Genomic DNA, 22,644 nt, shown 5'->3' with positions numbered 1-22,644 from the left:
TGGCATCTGCATAGTGCTGGAGGAACATTGTTGCTGGAGATATTGCTGTAGGACAAATATTGGAGTATTCTGTATGCAAAAATAATGTCTGTTATTGTAGAGGACATTGAAGCTGCTGTCATTGTCTCGGATTCTCGTAGGTAAAGCATAATGGATAATGCACTGCTCATCTACAGGTGCAGATATCTTGAAGTAAAGAAAAATTTAAGATATTGCCTGTATTACCTAAAAGCATCACCCACCAACCCAAAATAATTAACCGAAGGGATAACAACAACAATAAAAACCTTTCCTGCTGTATCTCTAGGTATCAAAAGTTGTTTTCCTCCTCCAGCTACTATAGACAGTAGTAGTAATGAAGCAGAATATCCAGTATGGAAGGGAATAGGAAATTTATAAATTAAATTCTTAACCCATTTTTATTTCTGGATCCTCTCAATTAGCAAATAAACATAACATGGAAACAATGTACCATGTATACATTTAATCCTTCACCTAAATGCATACAAGTCCATGGGGCCCAATGGGATTCATGCATTTCAGGGTACTCGGAGAGCTGGTCACTGTCATAGACATCTCTCAATTATTTTCAGTGGTCTTGGGAATCTAGAGAGGTCTCAGTTGATCACTGGCCTGTCAATCTCACTTCAGTGTCTGGTAAAATTATGGAGAAAATTATGCTAGGAGTTATTGAAAAACACCTGAAGGACAGTGAGGCCATTGGTAACAGCCAGTATGAGTTCATGAGAGGAAGGTCCTGTTTAACTAACTCAGTTTCCATTTATGATAAGGTCACCCATCTAGACCCTTAAACCAGTTAACGTTATCTTTTTGGATTTCAGTAAAACTTTTGATACTGTTTCTCACAATGTCCTTAGGGACAAAATGTCCAGCATACAGCTAGACAAAAACATAATGCAGTGGGTTTAACATTGATGGGCTGGACCCAAAGAGTAAATGGGATTACATCAGTCTACAGTACACCTAGACAAATTAGAGAGCTGGGAAATCACCAGCCATGTGAAGTTTAATAAAAGCAAGTGCTAGATTCTGTACCTGAAAAGGGGCAAGCCTTGGCTGTACATACAGTCTGAGGAATAAGACACTGGAGAGCAGCTCTGCTGAAAGATATTTGGGGATCTTGGCCAACAGCAAGCTGAACATGAGTCAACAGTGTGCCCAGGCAGACAGGAAAGCCAACTGTATCCTGGTCATGCATTGAGCACAGCATTGCTAGCCAGTTGAGAGAAATGGGTGTCTGGCTCTGCATTGTGCTAGTACAGCCTCACCTTGAGTATTGTGTGCAGTTTTGGGCACCACAATAGAAAACTCTTAGAGGATGTCCAAAAGAGAGCCACAGAGATGGTGAAGAGTTTAAAGGAGAAGATGTATGAGGAGTGGCTGAGGTCCCACGGTTTGTTCAGCCCAGAGAAGAGAAGATTGAGGGGAGACCTCTTCGTGGCCTACAGCTTCCTCATGATGGGGAGCATCATGAGGGGCAATGCTGCTCTCTGCTGACTTGAGATATTCTATTACTCTGTGATTCCAATGAACAAAAGCTTTTGTGCTTTCCAGATGTAGCAAAATGAGTGTAGTATACTCAGCAGGTAGACTGTATGTAGAAATGAAAGAAAATCAGAAGTGTTCACTGTCATAAATGCAGAAAAAGAGAATAGCTTGACTTGTAAATTCTTTGTAACATGCTGTGGATTGATGTTGCAAAAATGATTCCTTCTGAACAGGATGGGGCATCCAGTTTGCCCAGAGAGGCTGTGGATGCCCCATTCCTGCAGGCACTCAAGACCAGGCTGGATGTGGCTCTGGGCAGCCTGGTCTAGTGGTTGGCAACCCTGCCCATGGTAGGGGAGTTGAAACTCGATGATCATTGTCGTCCTTTTCAACCCAGGCCATTCTATGATTCTATGATAAAGCTGGTAGACAAACTTTTCTGCTGTTTAGAGTAGTCTTAGCTTTTAATTTTGGGACTTTAACATTTTACTGGTTTGCAAAACAAATGTATGTAATCTATAGCACATATTTGAGTTACTAGGTAGATCGACAATTCAGAGATTTTAACTGTTATTTGATATATATTTTTAAATATATTATTGTAGGTTTTTAATGTTCACTTCTGATACTATCACTGTGATTTTACTGTACCATTAAGTCTGTCAGATTATTATTTTGCAATGAATATGAACACTGAAGATTAGAGTATAAATATCTTTGTGAACTGAATTTAAAATCTACCTCGGTGTGCATGTCTTAAAAAAAAAAAAAAAGAATCATTATTTTGTTACCAGATCACAGAACTTTGCTGTGTAACTCTTTGTAGTCAGGGAAATGCAAATTTTAGTCCCAGAAAAAGCTTTGATGTGGTAAATTCAGAGTTACCTTATTTTTGACAGAATCAGCATGTGACATGTTTAGGCTAGAGCTACAGCTCCTCCTCTAGCGTTGATTATTTTAAAACAAAATTAAAGTCAAACTGCAAGAAATATGGGTAGCAAATGTCCAATCTAGAGGTTCATATCTGATTAATTCATCTAACTAATATCTAATTAATTGTTATCATTGGCAGATCAGAATTTAGGAGAAAATGTTTCACTACAGAGTACAACGGCAGAGGCTTTCATACTTGTGGGAAAATGAGTGCAGATGCTGACTATTAATATGCTGTGTAATCATATAGCTTATGCAGGAAAGTAGCTGTTGTGGACACCTATCAGTTTCAACTCTGATGCCTGTCTTTGGCAGAGAGAAGAGTGCAGACTCAGTAAGAGAAAGCATTTGTATTCAGACATGGTCAGTTTGACATCATCCCTTTCTGAGACATTTCATCTCATTCCATTTATTGACAAATCAGGCCAATTTGTCATGCTACGGATTCAGTGCCTTGATGTAAAATGTTTAAATGATGTAACTTTATCAAAGCTGTAACTTATCACATATTAGGTTATGAGTATTTCTCGTGTTTCTGAGAAACCTGCCAGCAAATTTGGACAAGAAAACCCCCAAGCTTTGTTGATAGCTGTGAGTATATTTTGACAGTATTTGTTTTAATAAATCGATATTCTCAGTAGACTTTCTTTTATAACTCCTTCTTTATCTATGCAGATAATGGCATTTCCCTGCACGAACATAACCTCTGAAACTCTTTACTTTCTCCTTGAAAATTCTGAGATCTTCCAAAGTACAGAAATTTCAAGATGAGAAAAGTTTTTCTCATCTTGAGAAAAGATTTTTCCTTTTTTGTTTTGTTTTCCTATTTTTGTCAGGCTTATGTCAGAAAGTAATTTTTTGGTTTAATTACCATTCCTTAATTTTTAAATATATATTGCAGCAATTTTTTTATTGTTCTTTGTTATGTCAGTGACATTCTGGTAGACATTACCTCAATTTTCTTCCTCTTGCAAGCACTGATATTTTTTCTTTACTTACTCTCTTCATATTCCCTCCCCCAAAACAAAGAAACAAATAAACAAACAAAGAAGAACCTCCAGTTAGTTTTTTCCAGTCCCTGATTCACTTCTCTAAGCTGATTTAGGAAACACATTGGGGTCCTGGCCCATAAAGACTTCTCTAATAAATATATATTATATGTATGATGTTATATATATAAACATGCATTTGGAATGTTGATGTACTATTGAGCTTCAAGTATTCAAAATCTTCTGCTTGTATTGAGAAGTTTTGGGAAGCGTAAGGAGAGGAAACATGACAGTGGGCAGTCCATTTCCCGAATCACCTTGATATTTTCCTTCTAAGCGACGCGGTGCTTGTACTCGTTGAAGTCAAACGGAGATAGATACCTCTCTTCCCTTAGACTTTGCTCTGTAACATTTCATTTCGTGTTCATTTCATCTTCATAAAGTCTTCACAAAGACTTTACTAGTCTGGGGCTCATCCTTTCTCGTTGTACCTACAGTTTATGTACTAAAACTTCAGTGTGGCTATACAGTATTTCAAACTTCTGAAACTCAGTGTGGGAAGAAGCTCACACAGTTTACGTCTGTATGCACAGTCAAGTTGGATTACTCCCTGTTTTGCAGTGGATTTCTTTTCTCCATTTCCTGCATGTATTATAGATTTCTTTTAGGATCCCAATTGGACTGTAAAAACTGTCTCTCCCTGAAGAAAACATCGTGGTTCATATTGTGCTATGCCATATCTGCAGCTGTCTGAAGTAGATCACAACAACTGTAGACGTTGACAGAGATTACAGCAATCATAAAACAAGGCTGGATTGATAGCAATCCAGCCTCCAGATTCTCCACTGTCTCTCTTCATTCTATGGAGAGGGATTTGGATTATTAAAAGCACTGTATTGCTGTCAGTTACCTAGCATATCCTCAGCATAAAAACTGTGCTTCAGCTGTAGCAGCGTTGTGATTCTCTCAGATTCCACAAACCATAGCCCTTGGAGGGAGGTAAAGATCTCAGTCTTTTAAATTTGAATTTCCAGGTGTATGGGAACTGTTGCATCATGGCCTGAACCTCTGATTGACCACCTGAGGCAAGCACTGAGTCAGCCATGGGAGCACAGGTGAAGGCAATTCAGCTGTGTGACTGGAAAGGGTGGAGCCAGGCTGCACCTCTCCTAGACCCCATTTAAGGGCTGACTGCCACTGAGGAAGGATCTCTTCCTTGAGATCACTCCTTATGGAGTTTTTGTAAGCCTACATCATTGGTGAGCACCTTTCATTTATATCTGCATATGTTTTCCAATGCAGTAGTCTTAACAGCTGAACTTCTCTGTATATTTATTTACCATACACCAGGGTTTCTTGATTTTTTTTTTTGTCCAACAAGGTCTAGAATTGGGTTATTATGAAACTAATATTGCATAGCAGGTTCTGAATCAGTGTCTTGCTTCACTGAAACATGTGGTTTTTTAGTAAATGGCATGGAATAACTGGGATCCTATAAGATATCTGCTATGTCTGCTCTGTTTCCAGAAGTGAACAGTCTTTTCTTCAAATGCTAATGCTCTTTGGAAGTTACTCACTACTCACCAACATTGCTTTCAAATCCTTACTAATATTTAACCCATGATAAGTAATATGTGCATTAAAATTTACAAACATAAAACATTAATGCTTAATACAGCTGATATCAAACATAAACATAGCTTGTAGAAACTGCTTGGTTAAAGTAGAGAAATCATAGTTTATGTCCCTTTACACCAAGGGGACTTCATAAAATGCAGCTTAACCAGCTGTTAGTTATGCATTTAATGTATTTTAAGTGATTAATTGTTGTTTGATTAACTGTTGTCTGTGGTGTACTTTATTTCAAAATTTGATAGAAGTTACTTGGCCCTCAGGAGGATTATAGAAATGGTGAAAAACAGGTAATACTTAATATATATATTGCATGAGATGAAGAGGAATACCTCTTCCATAAAATTTGTTGCTGAAAACTTTTCTTAAGAAACAAAAGTTGACTGTCTGATATTTGAGATGCCTTTCAAGGTATTTATATTTATAATATGGTAGTACTGAACTGAATGTAAAATAAAATCCACCTATATTTTAGTGAAATTTTGCTAAACTCTAAATAATTTTTAAAAATGCTGTAGTTTAACAAAATTCTATTTATTCAGGCACAGGTAGCTTTGTTGCCAGTTTGTTACTGATAGCAATTTAGAGTTCCTTTGTGTTTTATATGTCTCTTCTGGAGAATGAAGTTCTAGTTTAACATGCTCCATTATTAAATGTGAAAAAAACTGATTTGTAAAAATATTGAGTATTAGTATAGGTTAACTGAACTGTTTGGGAATGTTACTTATCTCTTTTTCTGGGGCAGGAATGAAATTACTGCGTAATTTAACAAATAAAACTTGATTTTATTAAGTCATCGAATGTGAAGGATTTCTTGTGTTGTACCCCGAGACCTCCTGGAATCATTTAGTACTTAATAGATAATGATAAAACTGAAGGAGATGACGAATTTGTGGAATTGCTGATCTCCTGACCAACGTGCTGTAGGCACTTTCCTGTTAAGTTATAGAATTATTTCATAATTCAGGCAACACTGCACTGCCTAAGCAGAATGTGGTGCATGATCTCAGCATCTTTCTTTAGCTGGATAAATACTGAAATATCTGAATGAAAGTCTTAAAGTGAGTGTTTCTTTTTGCTTATTGATGTTATACAGCACATTCCTTTGAGCAATGGAAATGTTAAAGTCAAGCAAATTAAGCTCTAAACCACTTATCAGTTGAAAAGCCTGAGTCAAGATCAGGTGCTGTCGTTCTCAATGCATTAGCATCTGTGTATTAGTGATTTTTTTTTTCTGAGAGATTGTGTAATGCATCTCTGTAAGGGTATACATTGTTACGCGTGTAACTGTTTAAAAAGTTTTGTGAGATGTTGTCCATGGAATTTTTCTGACATATTACTGAATGAGACTGAAGATGAATCATCACTGGGTATCATCAAGCAGGCCACTTTACCTCCAGTGCCTTAGGGTTATATCTTTACTGTATCTCTTACTGCTTTTCTCCAGTATAATTGGAGAACTTACAGAATGTTGACTTAATTTGATTTATGAAGTTGAGTACTTACAGTAAATCTGTGAATCAGGATACAATATTTAACAATTGTGAATCTAACTTGAAACAAAGCAGATTAATTATAGAAAGCCTTTATTTTGTGCTTAAATAACTTTCTTGTTATAATCCTCATAACTTCACAGGTAATTATTTCACCTTTTCAGTAGACATTTTCCATTCTTTGTTTCAATTCTATTGATTTGTTGACCAGCCTAAGCAAATTAGGTTCTGGGGGAAATTTATCACTTGACAAAAGTAAAAAAAACAAGATGTTCTTAATGCAGGACTGATGCTTGAGAGCACAAAAATGGCCCATTTTTAATAGCTATGCTTACACTGCTGTCTGTCTCCCAGTTTAGTCTTTTAAGTGTGGACAGAAGAACGCATCCTAAAAATCCTTGAACTCCTTAGTTGCTAATGATGTACAGAGCTGTGATTGTGTGAAGTACCTGACATGAATAATAGCTCAGAAGTAAACAGGACAACCTCTAATTATCCTAAAAATTCTGGACAAAAAAGCTTTTCTTCCCTATATCTGTATTAGCTAAGTGTATAATGAAACTGTCAGATAAGAGGGAATGCTATTTAATCATCTGTTTTCATCTCAAACAGAATTGGCCATATTTGAAGTCCAGTGGGCTTGGGGATAATATTCAATCTTGTTTCAAAGGTTTCCAGTAATGGCTAATTACTGTTGCTGTTTAAAAGAGAAAGTGCCATGTGTATTCTGAAGCACTTTCCTGCCACGGATTAAGGTTTAATAGATTATTTTAGTTATATAACTTTCCCATAGCAACTACAGGAGGAATTAATATTTGGAAAAATGGCTCTCTATTTTTAGAGACGTTTAGTTTGACAGGTCTTCTGACCTTTTTTAGAAAGACTTATTAGGTGATTGCTTTTCATCTTATCTTCTGTTCTTACCAGTTACTCTCTGCAACTGGCAGCTGTGAGGAAAATCACCTGGTGACCACTTACAAAATGCTAAAAATTCAACCAATACTTAAAGAAATCTGTGCTCTAAGAAAATGTGAGGATTCTTTATATGAGAGATATATGAATATGAGAAGTCATTTCTATTAATCCTTTGTAGAACTTACATAGGCAGCCTTCCACTTTTTGCTTGAAGAGCACAAACAAAACTTCCTAAAACCTCCTCTCGGCCTAGCATCAATGGTTGTGGTCAAACATACTGACAACCATAAGGATCAACAAATACTAACACCATGGTCATGCTGATCTTTTAAGTTCAATATTTCTTCAGTATAAAATAGTAGTAGGTAGTTGTATTTTTTATCAGTAACTGTACATGCTGTAATCCAGATGTGTAGTGTTATGTACTGGGTATGCAGAGATGTATGTAGCAAATACTGTGTTAAATATTAACGACTGAAGGCTGTGCAAATAGAGATTAAAAATGGCTAAATTAAAGCTACCTGTCTGCTTTCTGTTTTAAGATAATATTAGGCTTCCATCTGTGTATAGATGGCCAGTGGATTGTGTGTTTTACAGGCCCTTCAAAAGGCAATAAGTGGGATAAAATTCAGTTTTAATATAATTTATCTGTCTCTATATGGTGTTGTGTAGGCACTTAGTTAAAGTGGTTTGCTATCTTTAGGATGTTCCAAAATACACAGCCTTCTCATTTGTAGCTCAGTTTAGGTTTCCATAACATTCAGCATGTGTTAGGTCCAGAGTTAATCTTTTCCAGTGTGTTCATTCACTCTGTAGCTTTCAACCAGAAGTGATTATAAACCAGCTTTACAGATCGCTCAAAAACAACAGTACTTGTGAGTATAATAAATACTGTTCACTCACATCAACAGATTATAGTTTTCACTTCTGTTACCTTTCTTGTTTTTATCTGTGTTAGCAAGCTTCCCGAAGAAAAGGAAGCCACCTGTAAATGCAAACTCTTACTTAATACAATTTGTTACTGCCACAAGAAGTAAAACCTCAAAATATTGAGCTTTCAAAGTGGCTGCCTAGCAACATAGAGCTTTTACAGGCTAGCAGCTAAATGGCTCCTTTTTGGAGAAGAATTTAGGGCTAGCTGGTTTCACACAAATATCATGAAGGGGAATGATTTCATACAAGCTATTTGCAAAATGTTGCTAAAGTCATTGCCTCAGAATATCTTCACAGTTTTCTTTTCACGGTTTGCTTTCCAAGGGTTTGGACTGATTGAAATCAATCACATAGTGATTGTATCTGTTTTTCATTTCTGGAACAGATGATTTCCAAAATATCAAAGATATTTTGACATAGTCTTACAAAATGCACCCCTATGGGTGTTGGTAATGCTTTTCATATCTGCAGACATTTTGAGAAATAAAACAGCCCCTAAATTCATTGGAATCAGAAAAATTGAGAAGTTTTGATGTAAATTTGTATCCAACTTGTACTAATGGTCACTGATATTTTTTTGCAGCATTCATCCAGCCATCCAACTGCCATTAAATACTGCCTATCTGTCAGTCACTTAACCTGGAAGAAATCAAAGTTGCATATCTTTAAGCCTTTATATATCATAACTGATGTTCTGCTGTTCCTGTGATTGCTGTAATTTGTATGCATGAATGGAGAAATCTATGTCAAGAAAAATAAACAAAGCAGAGGTAATTTTAGACCAAAAGCTCATGCTTACTGGGTGCCCAAACATTTGTCTATATTTATAAAACATACTGCATTTAGCAGTGCTAGAGAGCATCCAATCATAGCAGATAATTCACCTTTTCTTTGCAGGGGAGGAAAAAAGCTCTTTATTTGAACAGCTGGATGAACTCAAGACATAATGGATCTCATTGTAGAAGTGAATACTTCTATATTTAAAACAAACAAGAGAAAAACAACACAGAGTTTCTGTTTGATAATGCAGTTTGCAGGAATCCACAGCACACAGAAGGTCATATGGCTATGATTGGGTTTCAGGTCATTTTTAAGGAACTCACTGAGCTCAACTACCTGTGCTTAATAGCATGAGGGTTGTGAGGGGGACTTTATTTTTTTATCATGCAATTTAGAATTCTTAAGAACTATAAAAAGTATGATTGCCCAATTTGCTAAGGTATTTAATTATGGGTTGTCACGCACAGGTCCTTTAAAAAAAGAAGTAAAATAAATGTAAGAAATAAAAAAAAAATGCTGCATGCTTTGTATTGTGTGAAAGCTGTCAGTGCCAAGACTGTGTGGCTCTGCTTTCCATACCTTAAAGAAGATTTAATAAGTTATAAAGCATGCAGGGAAAAAAGGCCAGAACTACTCAAGGTCTAGCAAAACTACTGTGTGACATGATAATAATGTAGCTTAGAGATTTGTGTTTGTATTTTTGAGGGAGATGGATAATATATAGCCTGGTCACTGTTTCAAAGTATCTACGGCAGGAAACTTCTGCTAATAGAAAGTTATTTAATTTAGTATTGAAAGGCATGATGTGATCCAAAAGCTTGAAACTGAATCTACATGTATTGATTCTACATATAGCATGACATTTATTGTAGTGAGGATAACTGCAGACTGAAGCAATGCTCTTCAGAAATCATGGATTCTCTGCTGTTTGAAATCTTTAAAGGAAGATACAGTATCTCATAGAAAAAAAAAAATAAATATCTGGAAGCCCATTTGAAGTACAGAATTATAGGACTGTGGCATTTATTTTTACCAGAACATGGGCTATCACTACTATGCTGAGAATTAAGTGTATGTGAGACTTAAAGGGATTCTGGGAAGGAACATCAAAACTGAATATTCCAGGAACTGCATACGTCTATGTCCAGAGCTGCAAGTCTAGATGATCAACTTTGATGTTAAGGCAGGATTGTTTTCATTGTCTTTTGACAAAATCTTTCATCATTTTGTATTTTGACAGGTACAACTGACTAGTCTACGGGCTGCCTTAGCTAGCTAGTGACATGATTGAATCATCTGAGTATTTTATTCACAAGCTATTTAGTTGAATACTTTGTGGCTTTTTAAACTGATAAACCGCACAAATCACTCAAGTCAGCAGCAGATCTTCTGCAAGAAACTGCTGTCCTATATTCAAATAACAAGCTAAACCACTTTTACAGTTGGTTTATGTAATGGTGTATCACCAGCCCACAAGCATCTGCTCTTAGAGTGCTGCATATTGAGTAGGAACTCAAACGTTCTAGTCAGTGCAGATCAGATGGCAGGACATCCTTCAGGTGGCAGTGCTACTTCTGCTGCGCCCCACAGCTGTACTCCCTTATCTGAGGGAGTAGGCAAAAATATTAAAGGCTAGGAGAATGTGTTGGGTTTTTTGTTATTATTCAGGGACATTTTCATACTTCAAACTGATAACCTTTTTCCTCAGAGGTCAAAAGAGTTAGATGACTCTTCAACTTCTCTTTATATAGCTACAGGAGAAACCTGAAGCAATGTAAACAGCATAGTTCAGGGGAGTTCATATGTGATGCTTATAACAAGAATAGTATGTTGAAATATTCTATGAAAAACTGTTGCATACAAGTGAAAAATACAGTACAAAATAGCCTGTTTCACAAATTCAGATTTTAAAACTAGGATTAAATGTTACAGTGTTATTACTGTTGCGCTTGATGCATGTGATTCTGGTTGTACTTGTTTCACTGTGAGTCCCAAGAGACTCAGGCAGTTTTCATCTTTTTCCCTTTTATGTATAAATTAGTATAATCTGGCATGTCTGTAGAGGGCTCCTGAGAGATCCAGTGTACTGATAAGAGAGAATAGCCAGTGCCTGGTTTTTATCCTTGAAAATCATGATGTCTACTTTAAGGTATTCAAGTCTATCAAAATTAGTCTTCTTTCAATATTTTCAGAAATATTACACTCTCTGTTAGCAAGTCATTATTTAATAAAAAGGCAAAATAAAAGAATAAATTGAGTCTAAAGCCTTCATTGTTACTACTTCTGCTGTATGTCCTGGTATAGTAAACTGGTATAAAAAGATTCAATGAGGTACAGTTTATTCCTCCATGCTTGGCAGCAAAGCATAAAGTTTGCAGAAGATAAGATGAAGTGCCAAGAACATGTGCCAAATCATAATATCTCTTCAGCTCCTTCTGCTGGAAGGATCTCAACACAGCTCCCAGCATGTTTGAAAACCACCATCAGTCAGTGATAATGCTTCTATTTAAGTAAGCATTGGTCCTTACTTCAGGGCAATTGGCCAGACTGAAGCAGACAGCATAATTTCTCTCATTTTAGTAATTTGTGAAGTATTTCAGGATGAACACTTAGGCAAATAGATGTGAATTATTGGAGAGTGCTTTGTTTGTTTGGGATATGCTGAATGAAATAATTGACTTTGTTAGAATGTTTCCCAGAAAGCTTATTTAGCATGATAGTGATGCTGAAGGTTGATAGCTGCTTAATCAGGGCAATACCAGCATAATTTTCATTAAGGACAATCATTAGCTACTGTCATAGATTTGTATTGCATATAATGCTTAAGTTAAAGTCATAGAATGATGCAGAAGTTCGAGCTGGAAGAAACTTAAAAATCATCAGGATCTAATTCCCATTGGATGAAAATTTCCACTCAGTTTGAAATCCACAAAGGAATTGTTCTCTTTTTTTGGATGATTGGTCTGTTGGTTGGTTTGTTTTGGCAGTAGTATTAATTCCTTTTCCATTACAGAGAATATAAAAAGTGAGTACTACAGAGAAGTAATTCAAAATGGACGGAGGAATTACTATCAACCCTTAGAATGTATAATAGACCACCATATATCTTTGCTGCTCATCTAAAATAGGTTGTTTAAAAGATTTGCTGCTTCATGCTGTTTTAATGGTTGTGATTTTGCTCAGGACTGCAGTTTGAGAATAGGTGACATACAGAGTAACTTAGTTTTTTTTCCCTCTATTCTTACTGTCCATGGAAATTACAACAGATCCAAAGATCCCAATCACACTACTTGATAGATCAAATTCTCAGCTACAAAACACTCTTTTTCAACATAGTCACTACCATTAGTTATGCAGTTATTAGTTTTCTCCAGCGATTAACAAAAGCCTGCATGCTGCACTCGTGAAAGTTTGCTCCAGTGGAGGTGACCCACTGTTGCTATCACCACTGCTGAAACTCACCACCCACTGCCTCACCACCTCCAGAAACATTCAGCAAGCATCGATGAATGTCAGTGGGTGCCATTTTTCCACATGGAGGAATTCTGTGATGAAGTTTTGCTTTATATGCTCTCCCATGCCAGACACCATTTCGTCAGACTGCCCCTCTGCTGCCATCTGACGCATGGCAACAAAGTGTAATGGAATATTGTCAAGAAGGCTCAACCTCAACTTCTGTACCACCAATACCTCTGATTTTGTGGGCCAACATAATAAAATAAGAGGCGCTCCTTTAAAGCAGCCTTCATATGTTCTTTTCCCTACACTTATCTAGTAGACCATTTGGGGAAAATGCAGAGTAGAACTCAAGTCTCTCCAGGCCAGATGTCTCCAATTAAAATGCTTCTGTAACAACTGAAAAAGAAATTATTTGATACCTTCAAGTTTTAGCCCTCAAATTTACTAATCTGTAGAGTTTACTTCTTTGCACCACATTTCAGAATAGTCTACTGCAAGTCCCTTCACTTTTGAAAGGGAAAGTAATGGTCATTCTATTCTGACCTCTGCCTTCAGTATTGGCAGATCATTGGCATTTTTGTGTCAGATTTTATAGTCATATAAACCAAGATAAACCTTCTCTTGTAAAATCTCTTTTTCTGTTTATTTCATAATGCTTGCTGTCATGAATGCACATGGAGGTGTTTCACCTTATTTGTATGACAGTATTGTTAATAATATATTTCACATTCCTCTTTTGTTTTACTTACTGTCTGGTAATTTTCTGGAACATCAATTTATTATTGAACTCTGTGACTCTGACTGGAAATGCTGTAATCTAACTTAGGGAGATTTTAATTTAGTGCACAGAGAAGATCCAAAGAGAACAGATAGAAAACTACATTTATGATATATCTGAGCAACGAGATGTTTCTGCAAAGCAGTACATCAGTATTAATTCTGAGTAGTCCAGTTAAGTTGCCACTGTGGTTTCACTTGGGCTAAGAATTGGTCTAGGCAATTTAGTTTCGAGCTAGCCTTGCTTATCTCTGTGTAGCATTGTATTGTGCTGTGTTGATGAGACAGAGCGATAGTTGCGTGTGAGCTTTCTACATAAGTGTGACATGACTAATTGTAAAAAGCCTTTTCTCAAATTGAAAAAAAGAAAGCCTGCTACAGAACTGCAATGACCTTAGTCCTAAATTATTAACTAAATAATGTTTTCATAACTACAAAAAACTGATACATTCATGTGTTATATGAGCCAGCTAGGTGTTCTAGAAACTGAAGAGGCATCCTGCTGTATTTTTGTAATTTGTGCTTTTTTCTTCTCAGAGGAAAAAGAACAGGCAATAGCAAATCACTCACAATTGCACATGTTTACATGTTTCTGACTGATGGTGTTGATACTTTAATTAGAGCAGTGGGAGGTCAGCTTGAACTCTTTCGTTTTTCAGAAAGCAAGAAGAATTGAGGTTAATTAAAGGTTAATTAGGGATTAATTTATAGTTCCTTTTTTTTTTTTTTTTTTTTTTTTTTTTCCTGTCTTCTGGTGATAAAAGAAATGTTAGAATCCTTGACTTTGATGACAACAGATTGGGTAGGCCTGGTGTTGATTGCTACTGCCAACATGAAAGTGGTGCTGCAGTCCTACAGCTCCAGTTCTTAATCAATGAGGTAAGTATATATTTACTTGGATTCTTCTATATATGTTTAGTTGAATAAGGCAATTGCTGTATTGTAATTGAGTGATACAACTTTTCCCGTTGACAAACTGTGCCAACAAGTAAGTGGCATACAGCCGGAGGACGTTCATCATGCAGACTTTTAGAAGACTATTCTTGCGATTGCATGCCAGGAAAACTATAATGTTTATTTTACATCAGTACAAAGTACTGAACAAAAGGCAGTCAATATGCGAATGTTTGCAGATAGATGTAAAATCCATTCAATTACTGAATATGCTACACGGCTCTGTTTCAAATAGCAGTTAATAAATGACTTACTTTTTTTCTGTGGAAAAATATTGATGGTAATTATCTAAAAGTTAAATAGTTGTGGATATGCTACTATTTGCAGTAAAAAAGAGCAATTGCAGGGATCATCAATCAAACAAGCATGCTTAGCCTTTCTACATGGTTTGTCAAAATCAAGTTCAGATGATGTAAAGAAACAGTACAAGACTACAACTTGCTCTATGCAGAAGGTCTCTGGAGATAGTAATGCACAAGAAGACTTTGCTGAGCCTATAAATCTACTCAGCAGATTGTTTTCAGAATCTCATAACTTGACACAATTATAAGATAGTTTTAGTTCAGTTTTCATTAGTTTTCTTCCCTAATGTATGAAAACACTTTTGACAGTTTCAAATCCTCAAAGCTATTATTGCTTCTCAATTAAGGGGTTTGGGTTTTGATGTTTTGTTGGTTTATTTTTTAAAACTCTGAAGTATTTTTGTTCTGAGCTTGTTTGGAAAAGTGCCTGAATCACTGAAAGTAATGAATGAAGACTGAAACTTCAGAAATAATTCTTTATAAAAGCGTTCAAAAAGTCTTGGAAATAGAGGAGACAAGATTTGAATGAGGTGGTCCTTTGTGATCAGCAAATACTGTAATATGTAAGATTATTTTGATTTCTGTGGTGGAGATTCTGTCTCTGTCATTGGCCCAAACTCTTTGGGAGATGACAATTAAAGCATGGATTATACTGTATTACAGAAGTCTTACTTTCATAAGTTGCATTTGCTTATGTCAGCATTGAAAAAAACAGTTGCTAGGATTAGGAAGGAAATCTGAGGTGCAGGAAGAGACCATCATAGTTGGTATTTACATCCTTCCGCTTTGCCAAGGAAAAGGATTGTCTTCTGTTTGGGCAGTGTCCAGTTCCTGTATGCCATAGGAGCATGTAGGGATTGAGCCTTCCTGTCAGACCTGATTTGACACGTAACTATAGTAACCCCATTGATGCAGCAGCAGGTAACTTCCTCAGCAGACGTTTTCACATGGCATTGCTGTTCTATGATATGGTTCTTGGGAATCAGAAGCAGAACCAGACCTCAGAGTATTTCTGATCCGTAGCAAAGACACCATCCTTTTGTCTACATCTCTTTTGTGCTCTCCTTTTGTTACCTGTCCCTATGTTCTCTTACCTGCATCTTTTCACAGTTTCAGTTGTGAATTTCACGTTGTCTGCATATGGCTACTGTATTTTGCACGCCACTGTCATTTGTTTGTGTGTCCCTTTTTCCTTTAGTTATACCATTTATACTCACCTTTTAAAATAAGTACTGGCTGTCCTTCTTTTCATTAATCTCTATGCTTGTGTGGAAATGTGTGGGAGTTTGCCTGTATAACTTTGCTTAAAAGCTTTTATTTGCATTTTATATTGACGGAGTTTTAATTTAACTGATCTGATAGTAATTTAAAGTATGTACAAATATTAGATTTATTCAAATTGGTTTGAATATATTCTTACAGAAGGAAGCAAGCATTTCTCATAAATTGTACTGTTTTCTACAGAGAGATCATTTTAACAGTGAGGATGACTTGAGAATAAGACAGAACCCATAGAAGAGTGACATGTGCCATATTTTGTGTCTGCTCTAGGGTGCTTTGGTCAGTGCATGTGCAGATGATACGCTTCATTTGTGGAATCTCAGACAGAAACGACCAGCTATCCTACATTCTCTGAAATTTAACAGAGAACGGTAAGACTATATAAGACAAAATAAAAATATTGTTTAAAAAAGAACACACTTATTTTCCAGATTTTTAATAATACATTTGATAGTTTGTCTTTCTAAAGGAAGATATAATGTTGAAATTTTTTTCTTCTGTTGTTTGAACCTTGTCTCCACAGAACAAAAGCTTTGCTTTCTCTTTCTTCAGCCTTCCCAGAACTAGACAAAGTGTAGCTATTCTTTTGTCGGGTGTTTTTCATTTGACCTTCTATTTACATGAACTGTTCTGAGCAGTGGTATGGTTGCTGCATTTGAACACCAGACACAAAGCACTGTGATCCTTGGAGGCTGACTTGTTCTCTACTAGGCAGAGTACCTCAACTGACTGTAACACAGAAATTATTTTCTCTACCCTGAAGTATTTTATTTTCATAAAATTCTGTAAGTTTAGCAGAAATCAACTGTGAATTTATGGAACTACATAATTGTCAAGTGAATCAGAGTCTCTTTCTCTAAATTTTGCTTTATCAGTACCAAATTGTAAAAACTGCTGAAAATAGATGAAATGAGTGATTGTTATTTTCAAACTCAGACAAACAGAAGCTGAGTACTTTAATCTATATTTAGTCACTCAAATAAAGCTTGCTACAGTATTATGGAGACAGAATGCAATATTGGTATTAACATTAAGAAAAAGTTTTGCATTTCTGTAAGGAAATTCAGTACTATTCAGAAGAACATGGTTCAGTGGATAAATGTTTTTTTTTTGGGGGGGGGGAGGTGGTTATTCCATTCTTCATCTTTGGGATCTTTTTGTTTTTGAGTTTGAAAACATAGCTATAGTGCATTATATGGTTTTGAATGGAAGTTTAAGTGACGCTGTGGTTCTCCCAATATGTGTATTCAGTGTTTCTTCAGATACAGCAGCTTCTTTTTTAGGTATTTATGTATTTGCTTGTGCAGTGGTGAAAGATATCAGTGCTTTACCAAGACTGTGAAGAAACAGTCTCATCAAAGCTTTAGCTGCAACAAATCTGAAAATTCTTATCGAAAGAGACTTTTTCTGTGTTCTTTTTTTATTCCAATACATATCACATTGTCACTGAATTAATGTAATTAAATTGCAATTTTTTTTAAATTTTAATTTTTATTTATTTATTTATTTATTGTGGTAAGAAAGAAAATGCAGTATCCTGATTCCCACAAGTTCATAATCATAAACAAAAGTATAACAAGTGGTTTGGAACTGGATGAGAGAGGATGAGAAAAGTTATAGTTGTCATCTTATTTATGTTGAAATATTTCAGTCTTGGTACTCTCACCAGGTACGTAAGTCATTCACAATTTGTTGATAAGTCTAAATACTGTTTTCTAGTTTATTGTGGTCTGGTTCTTCCAGCCAACAATCTTTCATACAACCTAAGGTATCAGTATTTAGAAGAATGCAGTGTCTGTTCACCTGTTTGCCTGTCATCTCTTAGATGAGCATGATCATAATTCTGTCAGAATTTTTTGATGAAACAAAGACACATAGTTGGGCTCTGCTAGGAGCAGAACATTCCTCTTTATATTCACCTAAACTTTCTTTTGCTTCTGACAGCCTATTACAATGGGCAAAATATTTGGAAGCAAATTACCTGGAATGCTGGAAAAATTTGAATGAAACTAAATATTGTATAATGGCATTTTTGAGCTGAGGTTTAAAGGGATCTGGGGGTATAGCTATTTGTAACAAGTGCATGACTTGTATTTCCTTTTGTCAAAATGTAGTAAGTTGTGATTAAATGTATACTTATTAGTTCTTTTATGCATATGTTAAATTACTGGTGCAATCACCACCATTTAAATCACTTTACTAGCATGTTAAAGACTCTGAGGCAAATATCCTGATAAACTGCTATATAATAGTGTCAAATAAGTAAGTCCAGTTTCAAATTACAATAGAACTTGCAACAAGTATGAAGAAATTATTCCGTGGGCAGTTTTTCCACATCTGAGGGCTCTGTAACGCTGCTATAATTTTTTAGTTTTCTGTGTTCAGGCACTTGGTTCCAGAGTGAAATCTCTTCAGTTTTATTCCATTTTCTTTTAACATAGATATAAACAAATTTTACATAACCTATCTTGTGTTTTCAATTTTCTACACTTGATTACATGTTTTCTATGAAAAATTCAGCACAAGCCTCTAGGCAAGTATCAAAAAAAAGTAACGCCAAACCCGTCGTTAACCCTCTGATTAATTTTTAGCATTTCTCTGTATATATATCTAATGGAGTTCAGTCTACAAGAGAGCTCCCATGGTTTTTTTCTGAAGGTATTTTTTTAATTAGAGTACGGAAGACATGAATTACGTGATACTCAGAGAAAGAGCAAATAATGGTTGTTAGCTGTAACAAATTTGCAGCAAAATGGATATAAGGGGAATGTGGGAGCCTGACAAAGCAGAAAGATCAAAATTGGTTTTCTTCAGGAGGTTCAAAGATCTGTCTCAGAAAAATGTATGTCTTCTTTGCTGTTGGAACAGATACCTTTTTTTTTCCTTTCATCCTTTCCTCTACTTTTGCAGGGCAGGCTAAAGGGAGTTAAGATTCATACTGAATCTAGAACAATACTGATGAGAGAATTTTTTTTTCTTGTTTTAAGTTAGTAACCCAATGAATGAGCTGATATTTTTTGTTCTGTAGTGGTAATCTGCTGGACTTTTTAGCACTTGATATGTTTTTTGCCTTGTATCAAAATACAACGTTGTCATATTTCTCCTGCTGTAGTTGAAATATATGAGGCACGAAAAACCTTCAAATAAGTATAGCCACTATGTTTCAGTGCATGGTCCCATTCCACTAACTATAATGGTAAAACTGTTACTCAAAAACATGCTTGACAGTAGCATATCATTGATAGTACACAATTTGAGATTCTGTGCGTAAATAGGAAGCGCAGGTAAGACTCTTGATGATAACATTAGGATTGAGCTATAACAACAAAAAACTGTAGTAGACCTTTTTCTTTCTTTTTTAAATAGAGCAGACTAGCTTCAGCAAGTATATCTGAGAATATACAGTTCATATATCTAGTTAGTGCAACTCAGATTTCAGGGGTCATAATATAGGCTTTCATTTGTTTCCCGTACAAACGTGGTTCATCTCCTGTTATTCTGAAGCTGAGCTAGCTGAGTTATTTTGTGGCTGAGGCTGGGGGTAGTCTTCCTTTCTTTTCTTATTTTAGCCAGTGCTGATTGGCATGTTACAAGTGAGCTGACAGCACTGTCAGTTTGTACACTGACACAATGTACTCATTGTACATGAACACGCTGTAAATGTTCTGTTGGTTCTTTAAATCCATCTTCATGCACTATGCACTGATGCTGAGACAGTACCTTGAATGCCTTTCTAAAGAGAAATCACCAGGAGTCTGTGCAACTGGCTTTGGGGCTGTGGCCTGTAATACTTTCCTATGTGTTAAGTATATTCTGGCACAGAGGAAGGGGAGCCTCTTAAGTGGATGACTTGGAGCAATTGCTCTGTCAGCTTTAACTTACTGCTATTTAGAGTCCTGACTCCTACATCTGAGATTTTACAGTATTTGAACAAGGTGATAAAGAGTATTACTGCAGTGCTTGGAATCAAAGAGAAAAAACAGAGATATCTTTGGATAAAGTGACTTTTCTTTTTTGTTGGTCTGTATTCTTTTCTGAGAACAGCTGGAGTCTTGCTGTACCTTTGCAATTTTTGTGTCCTGTGTTATTTGCCTCATCAAAAGGACAGCAGGAGGCTACTGAATTAATAGTAACAATGGACTGTGCAGTCTCTGTACTACACAAACCTCTGTTTACTTGTGTGTTAGGGACTTAGATTCTGTGTCATCAGCAGTTCAAGGAATTTAATTCCTCTTATAGAAGAGCCCCCTGGTTAATTTTCTATAACTGCAAATTAGTCAGAGGTCTGTCATCAAACATGATAACAGTTAATAGGTTCAGTGAAGTTACACAGCCACTCTATTACACAAACTTTCTAATTGCACAAAAAATTCTAATTACATGATGTGGTACTGCATTTGGCTGTTTAAAAGAATGACAAAATTCAAATAGAAAGCAATATTTCACCATACAAACCTTTCCCCAGGTTGTCTCTCAGTGTAAAAAGGCAGACAGGATTTAAACTTTCTTAGGATGAGGACGGAAAAAAAATGAGGAACGCAAAAAAAGCCATGGTGTTGATCAGCATTTGCTTCCACATCTTGAAGAAGTTTTTACAAAATGTCCATGGCATGGTCCTGCATCAGTGCTTGTCACTTCTAAAAGAATGATGCTCAGTGCTATCAATAAACAGTATTGTCTACACTGTCTACATTGGCATGTCTAATTCAAGAAAAACCGACCTCTGACATGTTTTAACAATCCCAAGCATCTTAATCTGGCCTTTCCACTATGTTTATACTTATGAGTTCTTAAGATAAACGTATGATGTAGGAGATCATCAGAATATTCCTATATTTCTATGAGTGAGTATACTCTTTATATATACATACAGAATACATTCAGAATATAATTCAGTGTTTTGTTAGAATGAGGTAGTAGCTACAGAATCTGCTCTAGCAGCCAAAAGTAGGTACTGACACTGAAGATCTTCCATGAGTCTCTAGTCTTTGCCAGTCTTATGACAATATGTTACCACCATTATGACACTTCCTCACACCTCATCATGGGAAAAATTTGTAATGACTGTAATTGGTCTATTTGTTTAATCACGCAATTATCCTTATGTTACTGCCATTCTAAAAGTTACTTAGGCAAAATTCCAGAAGCAATTCATGCCACAACTCATATCTGCTTCTATTATTTTTATGCTTGTTTTAGTGATGAAGGAAGTTTAATAAATTAGTATGTAGAAGTTGATCACAGTTAAGTGATAATTTGAGATGTTATCTGTGAGAAAGAAACTTTGTTGCAGATCAGCCTACTATTTATCAAGACAGTGCAACAATTGAATAGTTTCTTTAGTAGTTCAAGAACTGTTTTTTAAAATTGTATTTAAGGTAGATTGAAGATAAGAGCTTGAAAAATATTTATTATGCACTTGAAAATCTAAATGGCAGGGGATAATACAGAAACTGCCTATTGAATTGCTTCATGGGAGGAAGATGCACAGAGTGATGAACTTTTTGTAACCGCAGAAGCTTAAACTTGAAAGATTATTTCTTCTTCTCTTATGCTGAACAATCAGCAAAGGGCTAAAATATAAAACAGAGGTTAGTTTGCTTATACCAGTAGTCATTAATTTTGATTGAACAGATCTATGAGATTATGATATTCCTCAAAAGAAGAATGAAAAATAACTTGATACCCAAGTTTTTCTTTTTAATAGATGTTAAATACCACAGAATCACAAAAATGCAGGGGTTGCAGGGACTTCAAATGATCATTGTGTCCAACACCCTGCTTAAGAAGGTACCCTACCATAGGTCACACAAGTATACGTCCAGATGGGTCTTGAATATCTCCATAGCAGGAGACTCTACAACCTCTCTGGGCAACCTGTTCCAGTGTTCCATCACCCTTACCATGAAGAAGTTCTTCCACATGATTTTAGTTTGGAACTTTCTTTGTTTGAGTGTTAGGCTATTATTCCTTGTCCTATCACTATGTACCATGGAGAAGAGCATGGCCTCATCCATTTGCCTCACATCTCCCATTAGATATTTATAAACAATTATCAGATCCCCTCTTAGTCTTCTTTTCCCAAGCCTGAGCAGGCCCAGGTTACTCAGCCTTTCCTTGGGAGATATTCCATCATTGTGGCCCTCTGCTGGATTCCTTCTAGGAAATCCCTGTTTGTTTTTCTTTTTAAACTGGGAAGACCAGAACTAGACACAGTATTCTAAATGTGGCCTCACCAGGGCAGAGTCGAGGGGGAGGATCACCTCCCTTGACCTGCTGGCCACAGGATACTATTGGCCTTCTTGGCCACAAAGGCACATTGTCAGCTCATGGCCAACCTGTTGTCCACCACGACCCCCAGGTCCTTCTCTGCAGAGCTCATCTCCAGTAGGTCATCCCCTAACCCATACTGATGCATGTGGTTATTCCTCCCCAGGTGCAAGACTCTACACTTGCTCTTGTTAAACCTCATCAGGTTCCTCCCTGCCCAACTCTCCAGTCTGTCCAGGTCTCGTCGAATGATAGCACAGCCTTCTGGTGTGTCAGCCACTCCTCCCAGCTTTGTGTCATCAGCAAATTTGCTGAAGGTGGACTCTATCCCTTCATCCAAGTAGTTAACAAAGACATTGAACAAGACTAGACCCAGCACTGACCTCTGGGAAACACTGCTAGTTACGGGCCTCCAAG

General features: G+C 36.3%; 1 protein-coding gene across 14 annotated transcripts in view; it reads left to right on the top strand.

The window, feature by feature from the left end:
• STXBP5L (syntaxin binding protein 5 like) overlaps nucleotides 1-22,644 on the top strand; it is a 190,956-nt gene that overhangs the window by 56,083 nt on the left and 112,229 nt on the right. For all 14 annotated transcript variants that reach the window (XM_015295100.4, XM_040707170.2, XM_040707164.2 and 11 more), the window contains exons 3-4: nucleotides 14,218-14,299; nucleotides 16,228-16,328. In XM_015295100.4, the coding sequence (XP_015150586.1) occupies nucleotides 14,218-14,299; nucleotides 16,228-16,328 (183 nt within the window). The remainder of the gene's footprint in view (nucleotides 1-14,217; nucleotides 14,300-16,227; nucleotides 16,329-22,644) is intronic.

Source organism: Gallus gallus, chromosome 1 (genome assembly GCF_016699485.2).
Source record: "Gallus gallus isolate bGalGal1 chromosome 1, bGalGal1.mat.broiler.GRCg7b, whole genome shotgun sequence".
Classification (NCBI taxonomy): Eukaryota; Metazoa; Chordata; class Aves; order Galliformes; family Phasianidae; genus Gallus; species Gallus gallus.
Note: the sequence above shows the minus strand (reverse complement) of the source record. Positions and strands in the feature narration are given on the sequence as shown.